Source organism: Chiloscyllium plagiosum, chromosome 12 (assembly GCF_004010195.1).
Source record: "Chiloscyllium plagiosum isolate BGI_BamShark_2017 chromosome 12, ASM401019v2, whole genome shotgun sequence".
Taxonomy (NCBI): Eukaryota; Metazoa; Chordata; class Chondrichthyes; order Orectolobiformes; family Hemiscylliidae; genus Chiloscyllium; species Chiloscyllium plagiosum.
This window is the reverse complement of record NC_057721.1, coordinates 51,783,739-51,803,208: the sequence shown is the minus strand read 5'-3', so window position 1 is coordinate 51,803,208 and position 19,470 is coordinate 51,783,739. Positions and strand designations below refer to the sequence as shown.

The 19,470-nt window shown below is 42.3% G+C and overlaps 1 protein-coding gene across 5 annotated transcripts in view; it reads right to left on the bottom strand.

The window, feature by feature from the left end:
• cip2a (cellular inhibitor of PP2A) overlaps window positions 1–3,677 on the bottom strand; it is a 69,964-nt gene extending 66,287 nt beyond the window's left edge. The window contains exons 1-2 of one of the 5 annotated variants that reach the window (XM_043701060.1): window positions 3,551–3,677; window positions 814–917 (exon numbers count right to left, since the gene is read on the bottom strand). In XM_043701060.1, coding sequence (XP_043556995.1) covers window positions 814–915 — 102 coding nt within the window. In that variant the 5' untranslated portion in view covers window positions 916–917; window positions 3,551–3,677. Of the gene's footprint in view, window positions 1–813; window positions 918–2,531; window positions 2,878–2,923; window positions 3,188–3,405; window positions 3,493–3,550 lie in introns of those variants that run through there. The other 4 variants (XM_043701061.1, XM_043701059.1, XM_043701064.1 and 1 more) reach the window with 4 other exon arrangements.
• Window positions 3,678–19,470: the final 15,793 nt, after the last annotated feature.

Below are 19,470 nucleotides of genomic sequence, written 5' to 3'. Positions count from 1 at the left end.
TCCTTCTTTTTCTTAACCAAGCCCTCAATTTCTTTAGTCATCCATCATTCCCTATACCTACCAGCCTTCCCTTTCACCCTGACAGGAATGTACTTTCTCTGGATTCTTGTTATCTCATTTCTGAAGGCTTCCCATTTTCCAGCCGTCCCTTTACCTGCAAACATCTGCCTCCAATCTGCTTTTGAAAGTTCTTGCCTAAAACTGTCAAAATTGGCCTTTCTCCAAATTAGGACTTCAACTTTTAGATCTGGTCTATCCTTTTCCATCACTATTTTAAAACAAATAGAATTATGGTCGCTGGCCCCAAAGTGCTCCCCCACTGACACCTCAATTGCCTTATTTCCCAAGAATAGGTCAAGTTTTGCACCTTCTCTTGTAGGTACATCCACATACTGAATCATAAAATTGTCTTGTACACACTTAAGAAATTCCTCTCCATCTAAACCTTTAACACTATGGCAGTCCCAGTCGATGGTTGAAAGTTAAAATCCCCTAACATAACTTCCCGACGTTGGAACTCGGTAGTGGAAGTGCAGTCATTGAATATTTTGAGGTAGAGGTAGACAGATTTTCATTAAACAAGGGAATCAGAGGTTATCAGAGCAGATGGGAATGTCAAATTCAACAAACAGTTCAGCCACGCTTTTACTGAAAGGTGGAGCATGGTTGAGGGACTGAATGGCTCATTGCTACTCTTGTTTTGTATATTTGAAGGTGATCACATACACACGCATATAAAAATAACACACACATCCCATGTCTATACAGAACATTAGTTAAATTTTTCTTCCACGCATAAAATGTTGTACTTACACCTAATTGTCTTTCTAGTTGAAAAACATTATTTTCAGTTCTCGCATTTTTGTACTGGGTAATAGCCAGTAACAAAGATTTCATGGAAGAAGTTGGTTCCATTTCTAGGTAACAAGAAAAAGGAATTTAACAGACATACTTCACAATTTTAGTGGCGATAATATCAAAATCTCTAATCACTATTTGTTTTCATCACTATGTAAACATACATTATAGCAACAAATCTCAAAACAACATTAAAGCACAGGAGGCCATTCAGCAAATTTAGTCCTGCTGGCTCTCTTCAGAGAAATTCAATGAGTTCCTTTCCTCTCATGTCATCACCCTGTAACTTTATTAGCCTCAGACGCCCATTTTAGAATTATTTATCCCAACTTCCAACACCTTCTTGGTCATTACCATTTAGAGTAAGAAAAAGTTTTTTTCTTCCATGCTCTCTAAATCTTAAACCCACCTCCCCTTGTTCTAATGCCATCAAGTAATGGAAATAGCTTTCATTCACCTCACTTAAACTGGCCATAATCTTACACACCTATCAAATTAACTCAAACTCCTCTGCTCCAAGGAAAATAAACCCCGCTTTTTCAACATAATATTGATGTAAATTTTCTTTTATTTGTGAATGCATTTTAGGAAATTTATATACACACTTTCAAGCGTGGTAACCAAATCTGGATGTTAATCTGGAGTTCCGGCCTATCCCTGCTTCTGCACTAATATCACCATTTGTGAAGCTTAAGATTATGTGTTTTTTAACAGTTCTGCAGAAAATCAAATAGTTCAGTTTAAAATTATTCTGATGTATGAATGTCAGAGAAAAATAAAAAGGACATTAAAATCATTATCATTTAAAATGACAGACATGAGCCAGATCAAATCCTGCATGTTGAAAGAATACTGTATCTTCTTTGATATCATTCAATTACACTAATTACCAAAGACAAGCATCACAGTGGCATTGAAAAATCTACTGCAAAGCAATCAAGATAATATATTAAGACAGCTGAAATAATCCATTAGGAGAACAATATGATCAGAGCGCAGTTAATAATTCTTAACAAAAAGGGATCAATAAAGAGTAGCAAAATACAAATCCTAATAGTCATTGTACACTATGACAGCAAGGTTTGATGTTGCTGTTGTCATAGTGTACAATGACTATTAGGATCACTGAGAAATGAACATGAATACGTTATTTAAAACAAAACAAAGAACAGCAGATACTGGAAATTCAATAAAAGCAGAAATTGGAGAAACTCAGCAAGTTTGGCAGCACCTGTGGCATGACCCTCCTTCATAATCTTACTCCGTTATTGTTTATGTCTATTTTCCTTTTGAAGTAGAATGTATGCAGCCATCTTTTTGACAACATTATGATGTAAATTACAATACTGGATTATGATGGAATGCAATTCAAATTTAGCTTGTCACAATTTTTGCAGGCACTCTGAATAGCAAAATCACTTTAAATTCTGCTTAAACCAGAATGTGATATAACATAGTTGCTGTAACTTTGCTATTCAAAAAAAATATAATTTTGGCATTTTGTCCTGGAGTTTATAGAATCATACAGCACAGAAACAGACCCTTCAGTCCAACCAATCTATGCCAAACATATTCCCAAATTAATCGTCATACTTGCCTGTTCCTGACCTATAACCCTTCAAACCTTTCCTATTAATGTACCTATGTCTTTTAAACATCAAAACTGTACTCACATCCACCACTGCTTCAGGAAGCTCATTCCAAACATGGACCACCCTGTGTCAAAAATTTGCATCACGTCTTTTTAAAACCTTAAAAACATGCCCCCTAATCTTGAAATCCCCCATCCTATGGAAAAGACAACTGCCGTTAACTCTATCCATACTTCTCACTATTTTACAAACTTTTATCAGATCACCTCGCAACCTCCTATGAATTAAACAGCCCATTTGCCTGCTTGTTTTATTCAGTTTGAATTTTGATCTTTGTCACTTTATTGATATGTCACATTATCAAACACTCAATTGTACTATCTACCCTCTCAACGTGCCTCTAGCTGGAAGGTGAACTCATAGGAACCAGTCCCCTGCATAAATTTATATTTTTAGATCTATATTAATTCTACCTATCCCTTCAGGTAACATATCCTCTCAAATGTCTCTTTGTTAAGTTCCATCTGGCCACTCTATTAGCTTATTCATGTTGTTCTGCGAGAGTTGATCGTCACCATCCACATTGCCTGTCACGATTCCAAGTTTGGTCCGGCCGGTAAATTTTAAAACTTTACTCCGTATTCCAATGTCCAAGTAATCTACTGAAAATGCAGCACGTGACTAAAAGGGAGGGAATGGAACAGGAGAACGGGAGCACTGTCCCGCGACCAGCTCCTGGTAACGGTCACACCCCGCGCTCCAAGTTTAAAATCACCGGCACCTTCCATTGCCAAACAGGGGGGCAGGGCGAGATCGGGGATGGCAGTAAACCCTCAAAATGCCAGCACACAAACAAAACTGCCAAAGCTATTTACACAGTACATGTAATAAATAATAAATGCACTTGTTGGTACGAACAAAAACTTCGTAAACATTGTGTTTCCAAACTCATCACCTCCACCCCTCCTCGAACCTGGCAGTTTACAATATTCCAACGGTTTGACTTTTCACTCGCAGCGATCCGACAGGCTGTACAACCGCAAGTGCGAGCATTGCTATGATCACCATTCCACGTTAAAATGGGTAAGTGAATCTCTAACCTTTAAGAATTTTTTTTGTTTTCACACGAGACGCTGCAAGAATAAATTTGTGTGGTGACGAATCGATGTCGCTCGCTTACGTTACAAATCGCACCATGTTGCTGCCTTCTCGGGCTGAACGCATGCGCAGTCGCTCGCCGCCTTTGTGTTGTGGTCAGGGCTCTGATGTCACAGTCCAGAGATCCCACCCCTGAGTTTAGGGATAAAAGCAATTTACTGCGGATGCTAGAATCTGAAATCAAAAGAGAAAATGCTGGAAAATCTCAGCAGGTCTGGCAGCATCTGTAAGGAGAGAAAAGAGCTGACGTTTCGAGTCTAACTGACCCTTTGTCAAAATTGAGATTAGGGAATTCTCTGGCAGCTTAACAACTACAACAGATTTCTTCAGCACCTTAAAGTAATGAAACATACTCGCAGAACCAATGATTAGATTAGATTACATTACAGTGTGGAAACAGGCCCTTCGTCCCAACAAGTCCACACCGACCTGCCGAAGCAAAAGCCACCCATACCCCTAACCTAACACTACGGGCAATTTAGTATGGCCATTTCACCTGGCCCTACACAGTTATCTTTGTGACTGTGGGAGGAAACCGGAGCACCCGGAGGAAACCCACGCAGACATGGGGAGAACGTGCAAACTCCACACAGTCAGTCGCCTGAGGCGGGAATTGAACCTGGATCTCTGGCGCTGTGAGGCAGCAGTGCTAACCACTGTGCAAATGAGACAAACCAAACCCATTCGGGGATATTGGGTCATCTTGTCAAAACTTAAGTCAAGGAAATATATTTTCGCTAAAGGTTTGGGAACGGAATTCAGAGTTTAGAGCCCAAACCACAACCACTAATGATGCAGCACATAAAATTGAGTAGCTCAGAGGCCAGAGTCATTTGAACACAGATATATTGAGGTGGTATGAAGTTTTAGGAGTGCAAGGGATCGATAAGGCTATGGTGGGAATGCAATTTTGAAATCAAGATTAATTGACCATATGCCACTGTAGGTCAGCAAGTACAGAGATGACGGGGAAATGGGATTTGCAAGGATAACAGCTTTTTGGATGACCTTAAATACACGCATGTTTAAACATGCGAGGCAAGCCAGAAGTGTGTGGTAATCGTTAAGGCTGATGGAAATAAAGAATAGTGAGGATTTTCTGCGGCAGATGAACCGAGATAACCGAAATGATTTGGAGATGCCGGTGTTGGACTGGGGTGTACAAAGTTAAAAATCACACAAAACCAGGTTATTGTCCAACAGGTTTAATTGGAAGCACTAGTTTTCGGAGTGCTGCTCCTTCATCAGGTGGTTGTGGAGTATAAGATTGTAAGGCACAGAATGTATAGCAAAAGTTTACAGTGTGATGTAACTGAAATTATACATTGAAAAATACCTTAATTGTTTGTTAAGTCTCTCATCTGTTGGAATGACCATGATAGTTTCACTTTTTACATGTAAATCACAAAACTTTTTTTTAAAAGTTACATTCTCAGGTTAACTGTAACAATTGGTGTCCGCCAAATAAGATGTTGAAGGTGTTAGCCCCCTGTGTTCTGTTGTCTGTGTCATAATGTTTAGACTGATTATAATCTAAAAAATGAGTTAACTGAGTACAATGAATTTACATTGTACTTTGCTCAAAAAATGCATGAATCCATATAAGACTCTGTTAACTCATTTTTAGATTAAATCAGTCTAAACATGATGGTGTTGTGTGTTTTTAACAAGATAACCGAAGTTGGTGATGTTACAGAGGTGGATTATGCAGACTTGGTAATGACATTCATATGAGGTCAAAAGTTCATTTTGGCATCAATGTGACAGAAAACTTGAGAACTGCATAACTTAATCACAGACTGCTTTCAGGGCAATGAGAGAGCAGGTAGCCAGGGGATGGAGTTTCGACCAAGATCTGAAAACTGGTGGAGATAGGAAGCTGTCAGGTAGAACCTGGAAAGAGAACAGACAAGATTGTTATGTTTTGAATGGCATCTCTTAATTCCTTAGGTATAGCTGAAGTGATTCTGTACTCAAATCAAACCTCTGGAAAAAATCAAATAAGGAACCTTATCCCTTTTGGATTACAAGAAACACAAGGCTTACAACTGTCCCATATTTTTCAACTGAGAGATTCTCTCTACCCTGTAAAACACTTCCATGGAATCAGTGGAAGGAGTTTTCCCAGAGAAGGGGAGACAGTTTTGACTCACTGCAAGGAGCTATCACCTAAAATTGGTGCCAGGTTTGTATTCAAACATTACCCCCCTTCTTCATGTTTCACCTAGGTGAACTTGAGGGTGGGTGGAAAATTTGCTGGTGAGCAAGAAAATATTACAGAATTTTAAAAAAAATTGTTTTGACCACCATTTTTCAGCAACTGAACCTGTTTCCTGACCTAACAACAATTCTCCAAGATCACAGATGCAAGTAAACAGCAGGAGGAGTTTCTTCAGTGAAATTCACAAGCTGAGAAGGTTTTGAAAATTTATGCTGAAGAGCTCCAACCACTGCCACCTGAGGGGCTGCTGTTCAAAGCGCTTCTTATCTCAGAGACTCCTATTACTGCTTGGCAGATGATTTTTAGTTTCTTGGAAGGCACTTCATCTATCTAATACATAATTCATCTTCAGCAGCACTTTCCTGCCGCCAATCTTCACCACAGCACATAACCATCTAATGCAGGTGTATCTGGCAACTATCATAAAGGCCAACAACAGAAGTTCACCATCAACTTCTCCAGCAATGCCAGCTTACCTCTCCTCAGCCACTTACTTCTGCAAAAGGCAGAGGTATGGATGTTAGCCACCTGATGAAGCGGTGCTTCGAAAGCTAGTGCTTCCAAGTAAACCTGTTGGACTATAACCTGGTGTTGTGGGACCTAACTGATAAGCGGCGAGACCTCAGACATAAGGTCCCTATGAGTGGAAAATCAGTTCCATTAACCCAAGTTAGCACCAATGCTCCAGGAAGTTCAGGCTGTCACAGTAGATGTGATGACATTTACAATCTGCTTTCTTGTGGACTAGTTTTGCAAACATTGTCAGTGATAGATAAGGTGCTTTTCACTGGACTGCCGAACCTTTACTCTAATATCTGTGTCTTGTCAAGTCTGCAAGGAGGAGTGTGATCATTCATAATGATTTGTATGGAGAGGAGAATATGACACTATTTGTCAAGGGTGACTGTGAGGCATGGTTGAAAGAAGACAATAGGTTGACAGTAAGTGTAAACGTTGGTTGCCTAAATAGGCACATGGAGAGAGAGGAATGAAGTCAGTTGCAATGTCGTCCTGTTTCCCTATCCCTGTATCAGTCGAAGCAAACACTCAGAAACACAGTATGTATTCTGGGTCCTGGAGGGAGAGGGAATGGTCACCCATGTCACAGAGACATGAGTTCTTGGTCTTCTCTTGAATAGCAGATTCTTAAGGAATTATATAGTCACTTACAGAGACCAGCCTCCAAATAAGGCAACAGCTATATTGATTGGGTGACCATTACAACCAGCGAGTGTCAACAGTAAAGATTAAACCATCTGGCAGTATACAATGAATGTTCATAATCTTGTTAACTAGCTTCACGTAATGAATGCTTTTCACCTTGTTAACTGACTTTACATAATGAAAGCTTTTTTATCTTGTTAAATGGCTTTATACATAAAGAATGCTTTTTCACCTCATCAACCCATTCCCCTTGCCTCCAGCACCTCATTGTTTACTGCAAGTTCTTATCTGATCCAAGTCATGCGAGCTGAGTCTTTGTATCATACAACCTAAAATTTAACTCTTTCCCTACCTGGTGTGTTATCCTACCAAGTGCTGTACCGATGGATATGCTGTACAGATGAATGCTTTGTAAGTCAACAGTGTAGGTTTTGGCATTGGAAAGTGTTAAGCAACTGAGGGAAAATAATGGTGTAACACCAGGTAAGCAATCCAGAGCTTAATACTAATGTTCTAGGGACGTGAGATTGAATCCCAACATGGAAGATGTTGAAATTTAAATTCAATGAAAATCCAGAATTAAAAAGTGGTCTAATGGAAACTTTGATGAAATCTTTGAGGGGTCTGAACAATGTGAACCGTGGCAAGATTTGTGGAAAAACAGTATGATGAACCCAGGACGGCCTATCTGGTGCATCTTGCTCCATCTTTAATGCTTTTGACAAGCAGCATGATGAGAGTTTCTTGATTTTTAAATCTCATCTATTCATCCTGTTCAGAAATGTTATTATACACTTCTGAACAGGTGCAACCATAATCTAGATCTCTCAATCCATGGATATGTTCACTACCACTGCACCACTGATTTCCCTATGATGAGTTTCTTACTTAGTTGCCAATTAAAGGGAATTATTGCTTATTAAGCACCTTGTTAATGACACAACTTGCCTCAATAATATTTAGTTTCCTATTTTACCAACCATGACTAGCAAACTCGACATCAAGAAGCTAGACATTCTGAAGAAAGGTCATCAGACTCAAACGTGAACTCCACAGATACTGATGAAATTTTCCAGCAATTCCTATTTTTGTTTCAGACCTTCAGTATCTGCAGTTCTTTGATTTATTATAGACATCAAGAATTCTTGTCATGGAAATCAGAGCAGATACTTGCTAATTTCAGTTCATGCTTATTCCAAAAGATCTCCATGCTTGACACAGGACATCAACAACCCAGGACACACTTCATGGGCATCAGTCACATAGAGTCATACAGCAGGGAATCAAACCCTTCAGCCTAACTCGTCTGTGCTGACTGTAGAGCTATAGAGTCATAGAGATGTATAGCACGAAAACAGACCCTTTGGTCCAACTCGTCCATGCAAACCAGATATCCTAAACTAATCTAGTCCCATTTGTTAGCATTTTGCCCATATCACTCTAAACTCTTCCTATTCATATACCCATCCCGATGCCTTTTAAATGTTGTATTTGTCCCAGCCTCCACCACTTCCTCTGGCAGCTCATTCCATACAAGCACCGCTTGTGTGAAAACGTTGCCCTCAGGTACCTTTCAAATTTTTCCCATCTCACCCTAAACCTATGCCATCAACTTCTCCCCACCCCAGGGAAAAGATCATATCTATTTACCCTATCCATGCCCTTCATGATTTTATAAACCTCTATAAGGTCACCTCTCAGCCTCTGACACTCAAGGAAACACATCCTCTGCCTATTCAGCCACTCCCTATAGCTCAAGCTCTCCAAACCTGGCAACATCCTTGTCAATCTTTTCTGAACCCTTTCAGGTTTCACAACGTCCTTCCTTTAGGAGGGACACCAGGACTGCACACAATATTCTAAAAGTGGCCGAACTAATGTCCTGTATAGCTGCAAAATGACCCACCAATTCCAAAATTCAATGCTCTGACCATTAAAGGAAAGCATACCAAATGCCTTCTTCATTATTCTATCTACCTGCGACTCACTTTCAGGGAACTCTGAACCTGCTCTCCCCAGAACCTTATCATTAAGTAGGCGAAAGTGAGGACTGCAGATGCTGGAGATCAGAGTCTAGATTAGAGTAGTGCTGGAAAAGCACAGCAGGTCAGGTGCTGTACTTTTCCAGCACAACTCTAATCTAGACCCTTACCATTAAGTGTATAAGTCCTGCCTTTCCAAAATGCAGCACCTCACATTTATCTAAATTAAGCTCCTAAACTGACTAGTCCCATTTATGAACATTTGGCCCATTTCTGTCTAAACTCTTTTAATTCATGTACCCACCCAGAACTCTTTTAAATGTTGTAGTTGTACCTGCTTTCACTACCTCCTCTAGCAGCTCACATCCACAGACATTGGAGCCAACCTGTTTGAACCTTGGGACATCTCTGATCCACCTACAGAATATTTCCACACTTCAGAGTCGAAGAATGTGGTACTGGAAAAGTACAGCTGGTCAGGCAGCATCCGAGGAGCAAAAGCATCGACATTTCAGGCATATGCCTTTCATCAGGAATGTGGCTTGTGGGCCAAGGGGACTGAGAGATAAATGGGAAGGGGGTGGGTTGGGTGGAAGATAGCTCAAAATATGATAGGTAGATGAAGGTCGGGGAAAGTGATAGATCGGAGAGGAGGGAGGAGCAGATAGGTGGGAAGGAAGGTGGACAGGTAGGACCGTTCAAGAGGGCAGTGCCGAGTTTGAAGGTTGGGACTGGGATAAAGCGGGGGAGGGGAAATGGGGAAACTAGTGAAATCCATATTGATCCGGTCTGGTTGGGGAGGTCCCAAGGCAGAAGATGGGGCGTTCTTCATCCAGGCATCGAGTGGTTATGTTTGGTGATGGAGAAGGCCCAGGACCTGAATGTCCTTGGTGGGGTAGGATGAGGAGTTAAAGTGTCCAGCCACAGGGCAGTGGGGTTGGTCAGTGCAGTTGTCCCAGAGATGTCGTCTGAAACGATCTGCAAGTTGGCGTCCTGTCTACCCAATGTAGAGGAGACCACATCACAGTAGATAACGTGTGTCAGTACAAGTAAATTTCTGCCGGATGTGGAAGGATCCTTGGGGGCCTTGGATGGAGGTGAGCGGAGAGATGTGGGTGCAGCTTTTGCACTTCTTGCATTGGGAGGGGAAGGTGCCAAGAGGGGATGGTAGGTTGGTGGGTGGAGTGTGGACCTGATGAGGTAGTCACGGAGGGAATGGTCACTCTGAAACGCAGATGGGGTGGGAAGAGAAATATATCTCTGGTGATGGGGTCTGTTTGTAGGTGCAGAAATGGTGGAGGATGATGTGATGTATCTGGAGGTGGTCACTAGAATTGGACATGATTTGGACATGCCGAAATGGAGGTGGAGAGGTCCAGGAAGGGAAGGGGGGAGGTCTCTGAGAAGGGCTTATGTCTGAAACATCAATTATCCTGCTTCTCTGATGCTCCCTGACCGGCTGCGCTTTTCCAGCACCACATTCTTTGATTCTGATCAAAAAGTGAGCATGTGCAGAACTCACTTTTTCCTATTTCTACACTTTAGTCCTTAACCTCAAGTGAACCAGCAACTATCATTGTAATGCTAGACCCAAGGACACTATGTTCTCAAGGACATGTACCCAGTTCATGGACTGGACCAGGTTGCACTCAGAGCTCTTTGCTTGTTGTCAAAGTGCTCACTTTCCCTGAGACTATCTGGATGCTCACATCATCACTGCCTTTGTGCACTTTGCCCCCTCAGCTAGATCTATCTGTCTCATGTTACTTCTGTCTTGCTATGTTGATTAACACAGAAACAAAGGCAGGAAAGTGCCGTGGTTGTCAGCAGACCTCAGTTATATTAAGGAGGATAGCCTTCACTCAAAGGTTCTAGTATTGTTAGTCAAGAGCAACCTCCAATTCTAGTCCAGATGCTTGGACGTGTTCAGTCAGCCACTTGGGTTGTGTTTTGGCTGAGGAACAGAATGTTTGGAGCTCACCAATTCTTTCTGCCCTATTGTGAGCTGTGTTTCCACCTGGAATGGGAAGATATTATGTATTATGGGAGGTGAAATTGTGTGGCATAGGTATTACATTTAATGCAGGTGGGGTGGTTTTACCAAATGAGTGGAGGCAGCGCAGACGTTTTCGTGTTGGAGGTTCGTGGGTGACAGCGAATGAGGGAAGATATTGCAGGCAATAATGAGTGATGGAGCTTGAATTTTGGTGGGAGCTGGGTACAGCAACGGAGATAGAATGAATGTGGAATATTGGAAGCTGATGACTTACACTGGCAGAATGGACAAAGACATTGACCTTCTCTCTACAATGCTGGGCATTCCTCAAATTGGCTGAGACTACTCTAACCTGGGTAGCAACCTCTGACCAGACTGGCATGGTCTGGTTTGATGGCCTTGTCTGCTAGTCCTAAGGAAAGAGGAAGTCTCATCCCTGCAACTACCCAACTAACAGGATCTCTGGGTTCCCAAGGATGGGGACCAATTTATCCCTGCATGCCATGGCAAATTTTAATAACCATGTACAGCAGTTCAGGACTGACAGTACTTGTCTAAGTAGATTTTTTTTAAAAGATGGCGTGGGTGCCAGATTGCCAGTGGATACTGGGATATCACAACAGTGGTAAGTTGTTCCAGGAACAGCATGAAGTTAAAAGGACATGAAGGACACTATGAGGAAAAGGTATGTGATTAATGAGGTAAGATATTGTTAGAAAGCATGCAGCAAAAAAACCTCCAAATACCTGATGCAACTTGTACTTAGCCAAAAAAAGTATAGACTTAGTCTCTTATAACTATTGACAATTGTCATCTAAACCTATCTTGTTCACAAGTATGTCTTAGGGAACGACATATATCATCCTTTCCTGGTTTGGTCTGCATGAGGCTCAACCCACAGCAATGTGGTTGACTCTGAACTGTCCTCTAAAATGGCCTAGCAAGCCACTCAGTTTCAGCTAACTGCTGCTAAGTCTGATAAATAAATAAAACAGGATAGACCATCTAGCATTGAGAAAGGCACCAGAAATAACAACAATGCATGTTGCCCTGTTGACCCAGCAAAGTCATCCTTACTGACATCTGGGGGCTAGTGCTGAAATAGGGAGAATTGCCTCATCAACCAGAAAAACACCATCTGGCATAGTTGTGCTCACAAAATTAGACTTCACTGAAAATGTCCCAGACAACCCCATTACTATCCCTGAATATGTTGTGTCCTACCATGGGACAGACAGACACAGCAAGGATGGTGGTAAATAATGTTAAGTTAAGAGCGAACTGTCTTGGGAGACAGTTACACATTGACTACAGACCTCGTGAAGTCTCATGACGTAGATCATAAACAGTGCCAATCCACTATTACTGTGAAGGTGCGAGATATATATTGGTTCAATGAAGAATTCAGCAAATCATGCAAGCAGCAGCACCAGATACATCCACAAAAAAGGTGTCAACTTGGTAAAGCTCCAACATAGAACTATTTACGTGCCAGCAACAGGAGCAAAATGCAGTCAACAGGGTGAAGAAATATCACATGAATTAATCAGAGCTACGCTCTACAGTCCAACCCGATGTAGTTGTGAATAATGGTGGACAATTCAGTGACTAACATGAGGAAGAGACTCCACAAATGTCTCTCATCATCAACAATAGGTGAGTAGAATACAGGGGATCCTTGATTTATGAATATCTGGCTTATGAAAGCTTATACGGATGAACACAATCCCATACAGTGATGTAATTTTAAAGATTCAACATACAAACATTTCCTGTACTTATGAATGGCTATTTTATATTGTACTGCACTGTGTTCTGACTTGAGTACAAATCAACTAGCAAACAGACTCCAGACCGGAATTATTATCTGTACCATGTGGAAGAACAAGGGTAACAGACGCATAAAGAAAACCACTGCAAGCCAAACACAACTCTGACTTGGAATTTATCGCTGTTCTTTCACTATTTCTGAAACGGGGATCTCGCAATACACTTCCTAACAGTGCTTTGGATGTCCCAAGGATTGCTGCATTTTAAGAGAGCAGCTCCACACCAGCCTCTCTAAGGAATTTAGCAATAATCAACAAATACTGACCTAGCCAACGATGTCCACTTCCCTTAAATTAATAATAAGGAAGAAAATTGCCTGTCATGCTCTCTTGTGGTTCTGAATTTACTTAGTGCATTGTTTCCAGGTTGGAGGGGTCACAAATCTGATATCCACATTCAATTCCATCCAAGCCTGCTTGCTTGGAGAAACAGTCCTATTCCTTTCATCCTTGGGAGAGCTCATCTCATTATGGTCCTTCAATATGTCCTCCAGGTAAGAATGAGAAACTTGGCTGCTAAATGCACAGATCTCCTCTCCACACTTGTGGATGCTGCAGCCTCAAAAATCTAAGTGTCATGGTCCCCTTAATCAGACATTCGTCCTTTGACAGATGCAGCCGGTCTGATTATTCAATGAGTCTGGAGTTGGGAGGCTGTGGTCTGGAATAAAAGTCTGAGGCAAACATGGCAATCAGTCAAATGGGTTTCAAACTTGCAAAACATCCTGCTGTTTTAGCAGGAAACAAGAGTGGAATTTTGTAGATGTGATGTGGGTGTTGCCTGCTTGCCTTCTTTGGGAAAGACATGCAATATTACAAGCAATTCAGGCAATTGCAGCACAAGGGAAGATATTCAGAATCAAGACCCAATGGTAGAAATCTGTCCTACCAAGGATGGCTGATCAGTTAGAAGTTTGAATGTGAATGTAGTAGATGCTGCCAGAATGACAAGAGTGCAGAAAAGATTGGTTGCAAGATTGGTCCTGCAGGATGAGGGAGGCCTGCAGCAAGGGCTTTGAAGACATCCCTGCCTTCATTTCCTGATGTTGGCTCCCACAATCAGGAACTATACAGTTGAAGGAAGGGCCTCCATTGGTCTAACTGCAGCTGCGTTAACACCAGTGGTGGCGAATGAATCACTTTGAGGTCGTTAATATTCCGAGGCCTCAACTGGCAGTGAGGTTGAAGGATTAGTCAAAGGCCATCTTATACTGGGTCTGATTAGGATGGAAGCAAAAAGGTGGCATGAATCCCATTCATTCTGTACCCCTTAATTATTTTTCCTCTATACCTTCCAACACAGCATTAGAAAGGATAGAAAATCTCAGCCAAAATCTGCAAAATTCAGGTTGTCCAACATCCATTCCTGGATAAGCCATAATTTCCTCCTGTTAAACTTTGGCAAAGCCAAAGTTATTAATTGGCTTCATTTAAAGTAAGATCAGTGACCTGATAAAGCCAAGACCTTTGCTGAGTACAAAACATTCAGCATCAGAGAGCGGAAGGTTAGGAGGGATGGTGAATACATGACAGGAGGTGGGTTTAGGGGAGGGGATGGAGTCAGAGGAAAGGGGAGGGAACGAAGGTTCCAGAGGGTTCAAGTTGTTGCATCTTGTGTGCCTTGATGCCTGAAAGGAAAAGAAAAAGTTGCTTGTTAGCATGGTGAATGAGCCGGAAGATGAAGTGGAAATGCAGAGTGGAGTAGGCCCGAGCCAGTGTGATGCATTGCTGTTGGAGAAAGAGAGGTTGAGAGTGTGCATATGATGCCATATAACTCTGAGTGTGGATCTTAGGATGCAGCAAGAGCTGCTGTCTTTGGACCATTGAAAATCACAAAGATACCCATGATGCTGGATGGATTCAAAGCACAAAGGTTTAAACTTGAGTTGGAATCATGTGGGGTGGGTCTGAGCCAGAGGCAATCACTGAGGAATGTGATGTGGCTGTGGAAACAAGAGCCAGACTCCTGATCCCTCCAGATTCAATATCAAATTAAATATTTTTAAGGCCTGACCTTTCCCATGTCCTAGCCCCCAAACCCACACACCAAGCCATGTTACCACATAGTCCACTATTACACACTACCTATTGCCAGCCACTAAGAATCTCCATTAACAGCGATTCACTTTCCTAACCACATTATCTGTCCAACTGTTCTTCTCTCTGTTTAGGCTCTATCCCCACCTATCCCTGATCACTTACTCCTGCCCCCCCTACCCTACCTTCTGCATATAAGGAAAGGAGCAGTCACTTTATTGGGAGTTTTCTACAGGCCCCCAATAGGAACAGAGACACAGAAGAGCAGATTGGGAGGCAGATTTTGGAAAGGTCTAGAAGTAATATGGTTGTTGTCATGGGTGACTTTATTGATATTGATTGGAAACTCCTTAATTCAAATAGTTTGGATGGGGCAGTTTTTGTCAGGTGTGTCCAGGAAGAGTTCCTTACCCAATATATAGATAGGCCAACGAGAGGGGAGGCCAAAATATGATTTGATGCTTGGCAACGAACCAGGCCAGGTATCATCTCTCAATGGGAGAGCATTTCGGTAACTGTGACCACAACTCCATGACCTTTACTATGCTCATGTAGAAGGATGGGAACAGATGGTATGGGAAAGTATTTAATTGGTGAAGGGGGAGTTACAATTCTATTAGGCAGGGACTGGGGTGCCTAAATTGGGAACAGATTTTCTCAGGGAAATGCACGACAGAAATGGGGAGGTTGTTGAGGAAGCACCTGGTGATAGTGCTGAACAGGTTTGTCCCACTGAGGCAAGGAAGGGATGATAGGTTGTAAGAACTTTGAGTGACAGGAGATGTGGAACATCTAATGAGGAAGAACAAAGCTTACTTAAAGTTGAGGAGGCAAGGATCAGACAGGGCTTTAGAGGTAACCAGGAAGGAACTGATGAGTGGACTTAGGAAAGCGAAAAGGGGGCATGAAAAAGCTTTAGCAGGTAGGATTAAGGAAAACCTTAAGGCGTTCTACACTTATGTGAGGAACAAGAGGATGGCCAGAGTGACAGTAAGGCCGATTAGGGATAGTGAGGGAACTTTCACCTGGAATCGGAGGAAGTAAGGGAGGTCCTTAATGAATACTTTGCTTCAGTATTCACTATTGAGATGGACCTTGACGTTTCTGAGGACAGCGTGAAACAGACTGATATGCTAGAACAGGGTGATGTTAGGAAGGAGCATGTGCTGAAAATTTTGACAAATATAAGGATGGATAAATCTCCTAGGTCAGATGGGATATACCCTAGGTTACTATAGGAAGTGAGGGAAGTGATTGCTGCACCTTTGGCAATGATCTGTGCATCCTCACTGTTGACTGAAGTAGTGCCAGATGATTAGAGGGTGGCAAATGTTATTCCCTTGTTCAAGAAAGAGAATAGGGATAACCTTGGGGATTACAGACCAGTCAGTCTTAAGTCAGTGGTGGGCAAAGTATTGGAGAGGATTATGAGAGACTGAATTTATGATTACTTGGAAGACAATAATTTGATTAGAGATAGTCAGCATGGCTTTGTGAATGGCAGGTCATGCCTCACAAGCCTTAATGAATTCATTGAGGATGTGACCTTGATGAAAGTAGAGCAGTGGATGTGGTGTACATGGATTTTAGCAAGTTGTTTGAAAAGATTCCCCATAGTAGGCTCATTCAGAAAGTAAGGAGGCATGGGATACAGGGAAACCTGACTGTCTGTCATACAGCTTTTCCTGCTCCTCGGATGCAGCTTGACCTGTTGTGCTTTTCCAGCACCACTCTGATCTAAACTCTGGTTTCCAGCATCTGCAGTCCTCACTTTTGCCTGGATACAGAATTGGCTGGCTCGTAGAAGACAGAGAGTAGTGGTTGATGGAAAGTATTCAGCCTGAAGCTCGGTGACCAGTGATGTTTGAGACCTCTGCTCTTTGTGATTTTGATAAATGACTTGGTTAAGGAAGTGGAAAGACGGGTTAGGAAGTTTGCCAATGACATGAATGTTGGTGGAGTTGTGGATAGTGTGGAGGGCTGTTGTAGGTTGCAACGGGACATTAACAGGATGCAGAACTGGCAGATGGAGTTCAACCTGGAAAAGCATGAAGTCGTTCACTTTGGAAGGTCAAATTTGAATGCAGAATACATGATTAAAGGCTGGATTCTTGGCATTCTGGAGGGTCAGTGGGATCTTGGAGTCCGTGTCCATAGATCCCTCAAAGTTGCCACCCAGGTTGATAGGGTTGTTAAGAAGTTGGCTTTCATTAGCAGGGGGATTGAATTTAAGAGCTGCAAGGTTATGCTGCAGCTCAGTAGAGCCCTGCTTACACCACACTTGGAATATTATAGGAAAGATGCGGAAGCTTTAGAGAGGTGCAGAGGAGATTTACCAGGATGTTGCCTGGACTGGAGGGCATGTTTTATGAAGAAAGGTTGAGAGAGCTAGGCATTTTCTCATTGGAGCGAAGAAGGATGAGGGGTGACTTGATCAAGGTGTACAAGGTGTTGAGAGGCATAGATAGAGTGGATAGCCAGAGTCTTTTTCCAATGGCGGAAATGTCAATCACAAGGGGGCATAAGTTTAAGGTAATTGGAGGAAGGTTTAGAGGAGATGTCAGGGGTAGGTCTTTAATCAGAGAGTGGTGGGTGTGTGGAATGCATTTTCAGCAGTGGTAGTAGAGGCAGATACATTAGGACATTTAAGGGACTCTTGGATAGGCACATGGAAGATAGTACAATGAAGCGTATGTAGGTTAATCTGATTTTAGAGTAGGATAAAAGGCCAGCATAACATCGAGGGCCAAAGGGCCTGTACAGTGGTGAATTTTTTTAAAAAAATTAAATATAAACTGACATTTTCCTAGTTATCATCAATTCTGAGAAAGGTCACCAGGCCCAAAATGTTAATTCTGGTTTCTCTTTACAAGTGCTGTCAGACCTGCTGAACTTTTCCAGCAACTTCTGGAAAATATTTCTTTTGTGTTAATGTTTCTTAATTGTTGTTGGGATATGGAGCTTTTGGCCTCAGCTTAGGAACAGTCATGGTCCTCGCAGAGGATAAAGAGATAAATGTTGGACCTTCCGTCATTGCCCTGGCTTGTTCTGGTCTCTTGTGAACCATTTTCTCCTGATATGAGACAATGGGAGGGGGTTCAGTGAGTTGAAAATGTGACAATGAACCTTAAATGGTTGCCAGGACATTGAGGTCTTGGCATCCCCTCATGAGCAGACATGGTCCTCACAACTAAGGCAAGTGATCTTTTCTTGTAGGATGTGGGGAGAAGAACGTCAATCTTCCCACTACTTGTCTTAGTTCTCTCCATCTAGTGAGATGTTTTCCATGAAGTGAGACAAATTAAGAAATGAGGAAGTCACAAGTGGCTGGCTATTAGTGCTGGTGCAGATAGGGGAAAAGTTATGAAGTGTCCTCAGTGAATGAGTAGGCAGCAGAGACGCCATGGAGGCTTAGTAGCTTAGAGTAATTGGGTGGGTGAGGGAGTGAAAGAAGATGTTATATGCAATTGTTAGATTTAGTCCATGAGCCTTGTTGGGAGGTGGATGCAGTAAGAGAGTGAATGTGAAATTTCAGAGAGAAAATGGTGGCACATAATCTTGCAGAGTGCAGAATGTCATTGACCATCTAGCAGATAGTTCCCCTTCTTTCAGACAAGGGAACCAACACTGACCTGGAATGCAATCTCAGACAGACAGGCAAGTTCTTGTACCATAGACCTCTCTGTTGGTCCTGAGGGAAGAGGACAACTCTCCTCTGCACCACTCCCTTCACCAGGACCTCCAGGTCCTTGTCAATAAAGCAAAAGTGCCAGTTTTCCTCTGTCTGCCCTGTCCTGTTGAGACAAAGGAACTGTGCAGGCAAGCTCTCGACTGAAAGCGCTTGATCTAGTACGCAACCACATTGTAAATGTGGTGCAAGTGCCTGGAATCCTTGGAGGTTCTGGCTATAGCAAATGGTTCTGGTTGTGGCAAGTGCTTCTGCACATGGCAAAAAGGAAGATATGATGAACAAGGTAACATAGAGGCATAAAGCGTAGCTACAGAGGCAAGTTTCAGAAAATAGCACAAGAAAATTTAATAGGGCTCAAGGAGAAATGCTTCTCAAAATTAATGCATACCGATTTCTCTCATCAAATTCAGCCCTGAGTTTCTATCAATGTTATTTTACAAATAACCACTAGATGTAGCAAGTAGCCTAGACTACCTTACTATTTGTGATGAAGTTATATGAGTTAGACAAAGCTTGATGATTCAATGTATCAGATCAAAGCTCTGAAGTCCTGTGACATTCAGACATGTATAGCAATAGAAGTAGACAGTAAGCAGTGTGAAGCAGGAAAGGGTCTCGTGAAGCAGGTTGTTGGAGCAGATCAGGATTACATGAAGCAGGCTGGGAACAGCGAAAAGCAGACCATAGTTGGGGCAGTATGTAGTAAGCTGAAAATGTGTTGCTGGAAAAGCGCCACAGGTCAGGCAGCATCCATGGAACAGGAGAATCGACGTTTCGGGCATAAGCTTTTCTTCAGGAATGAGGAAAATGTGTCCAGCAGGCTAAGATAAAAGGTAGGGAGGAGGGACTTGGGGGAGGGGCGATAGGTGGAGGGAGGTCAAGGTGAGGGTGATAGGCCGGAGTGGGGTGGGGGCGGAGAGGTCAGGAAGAAGATTGCAGGTA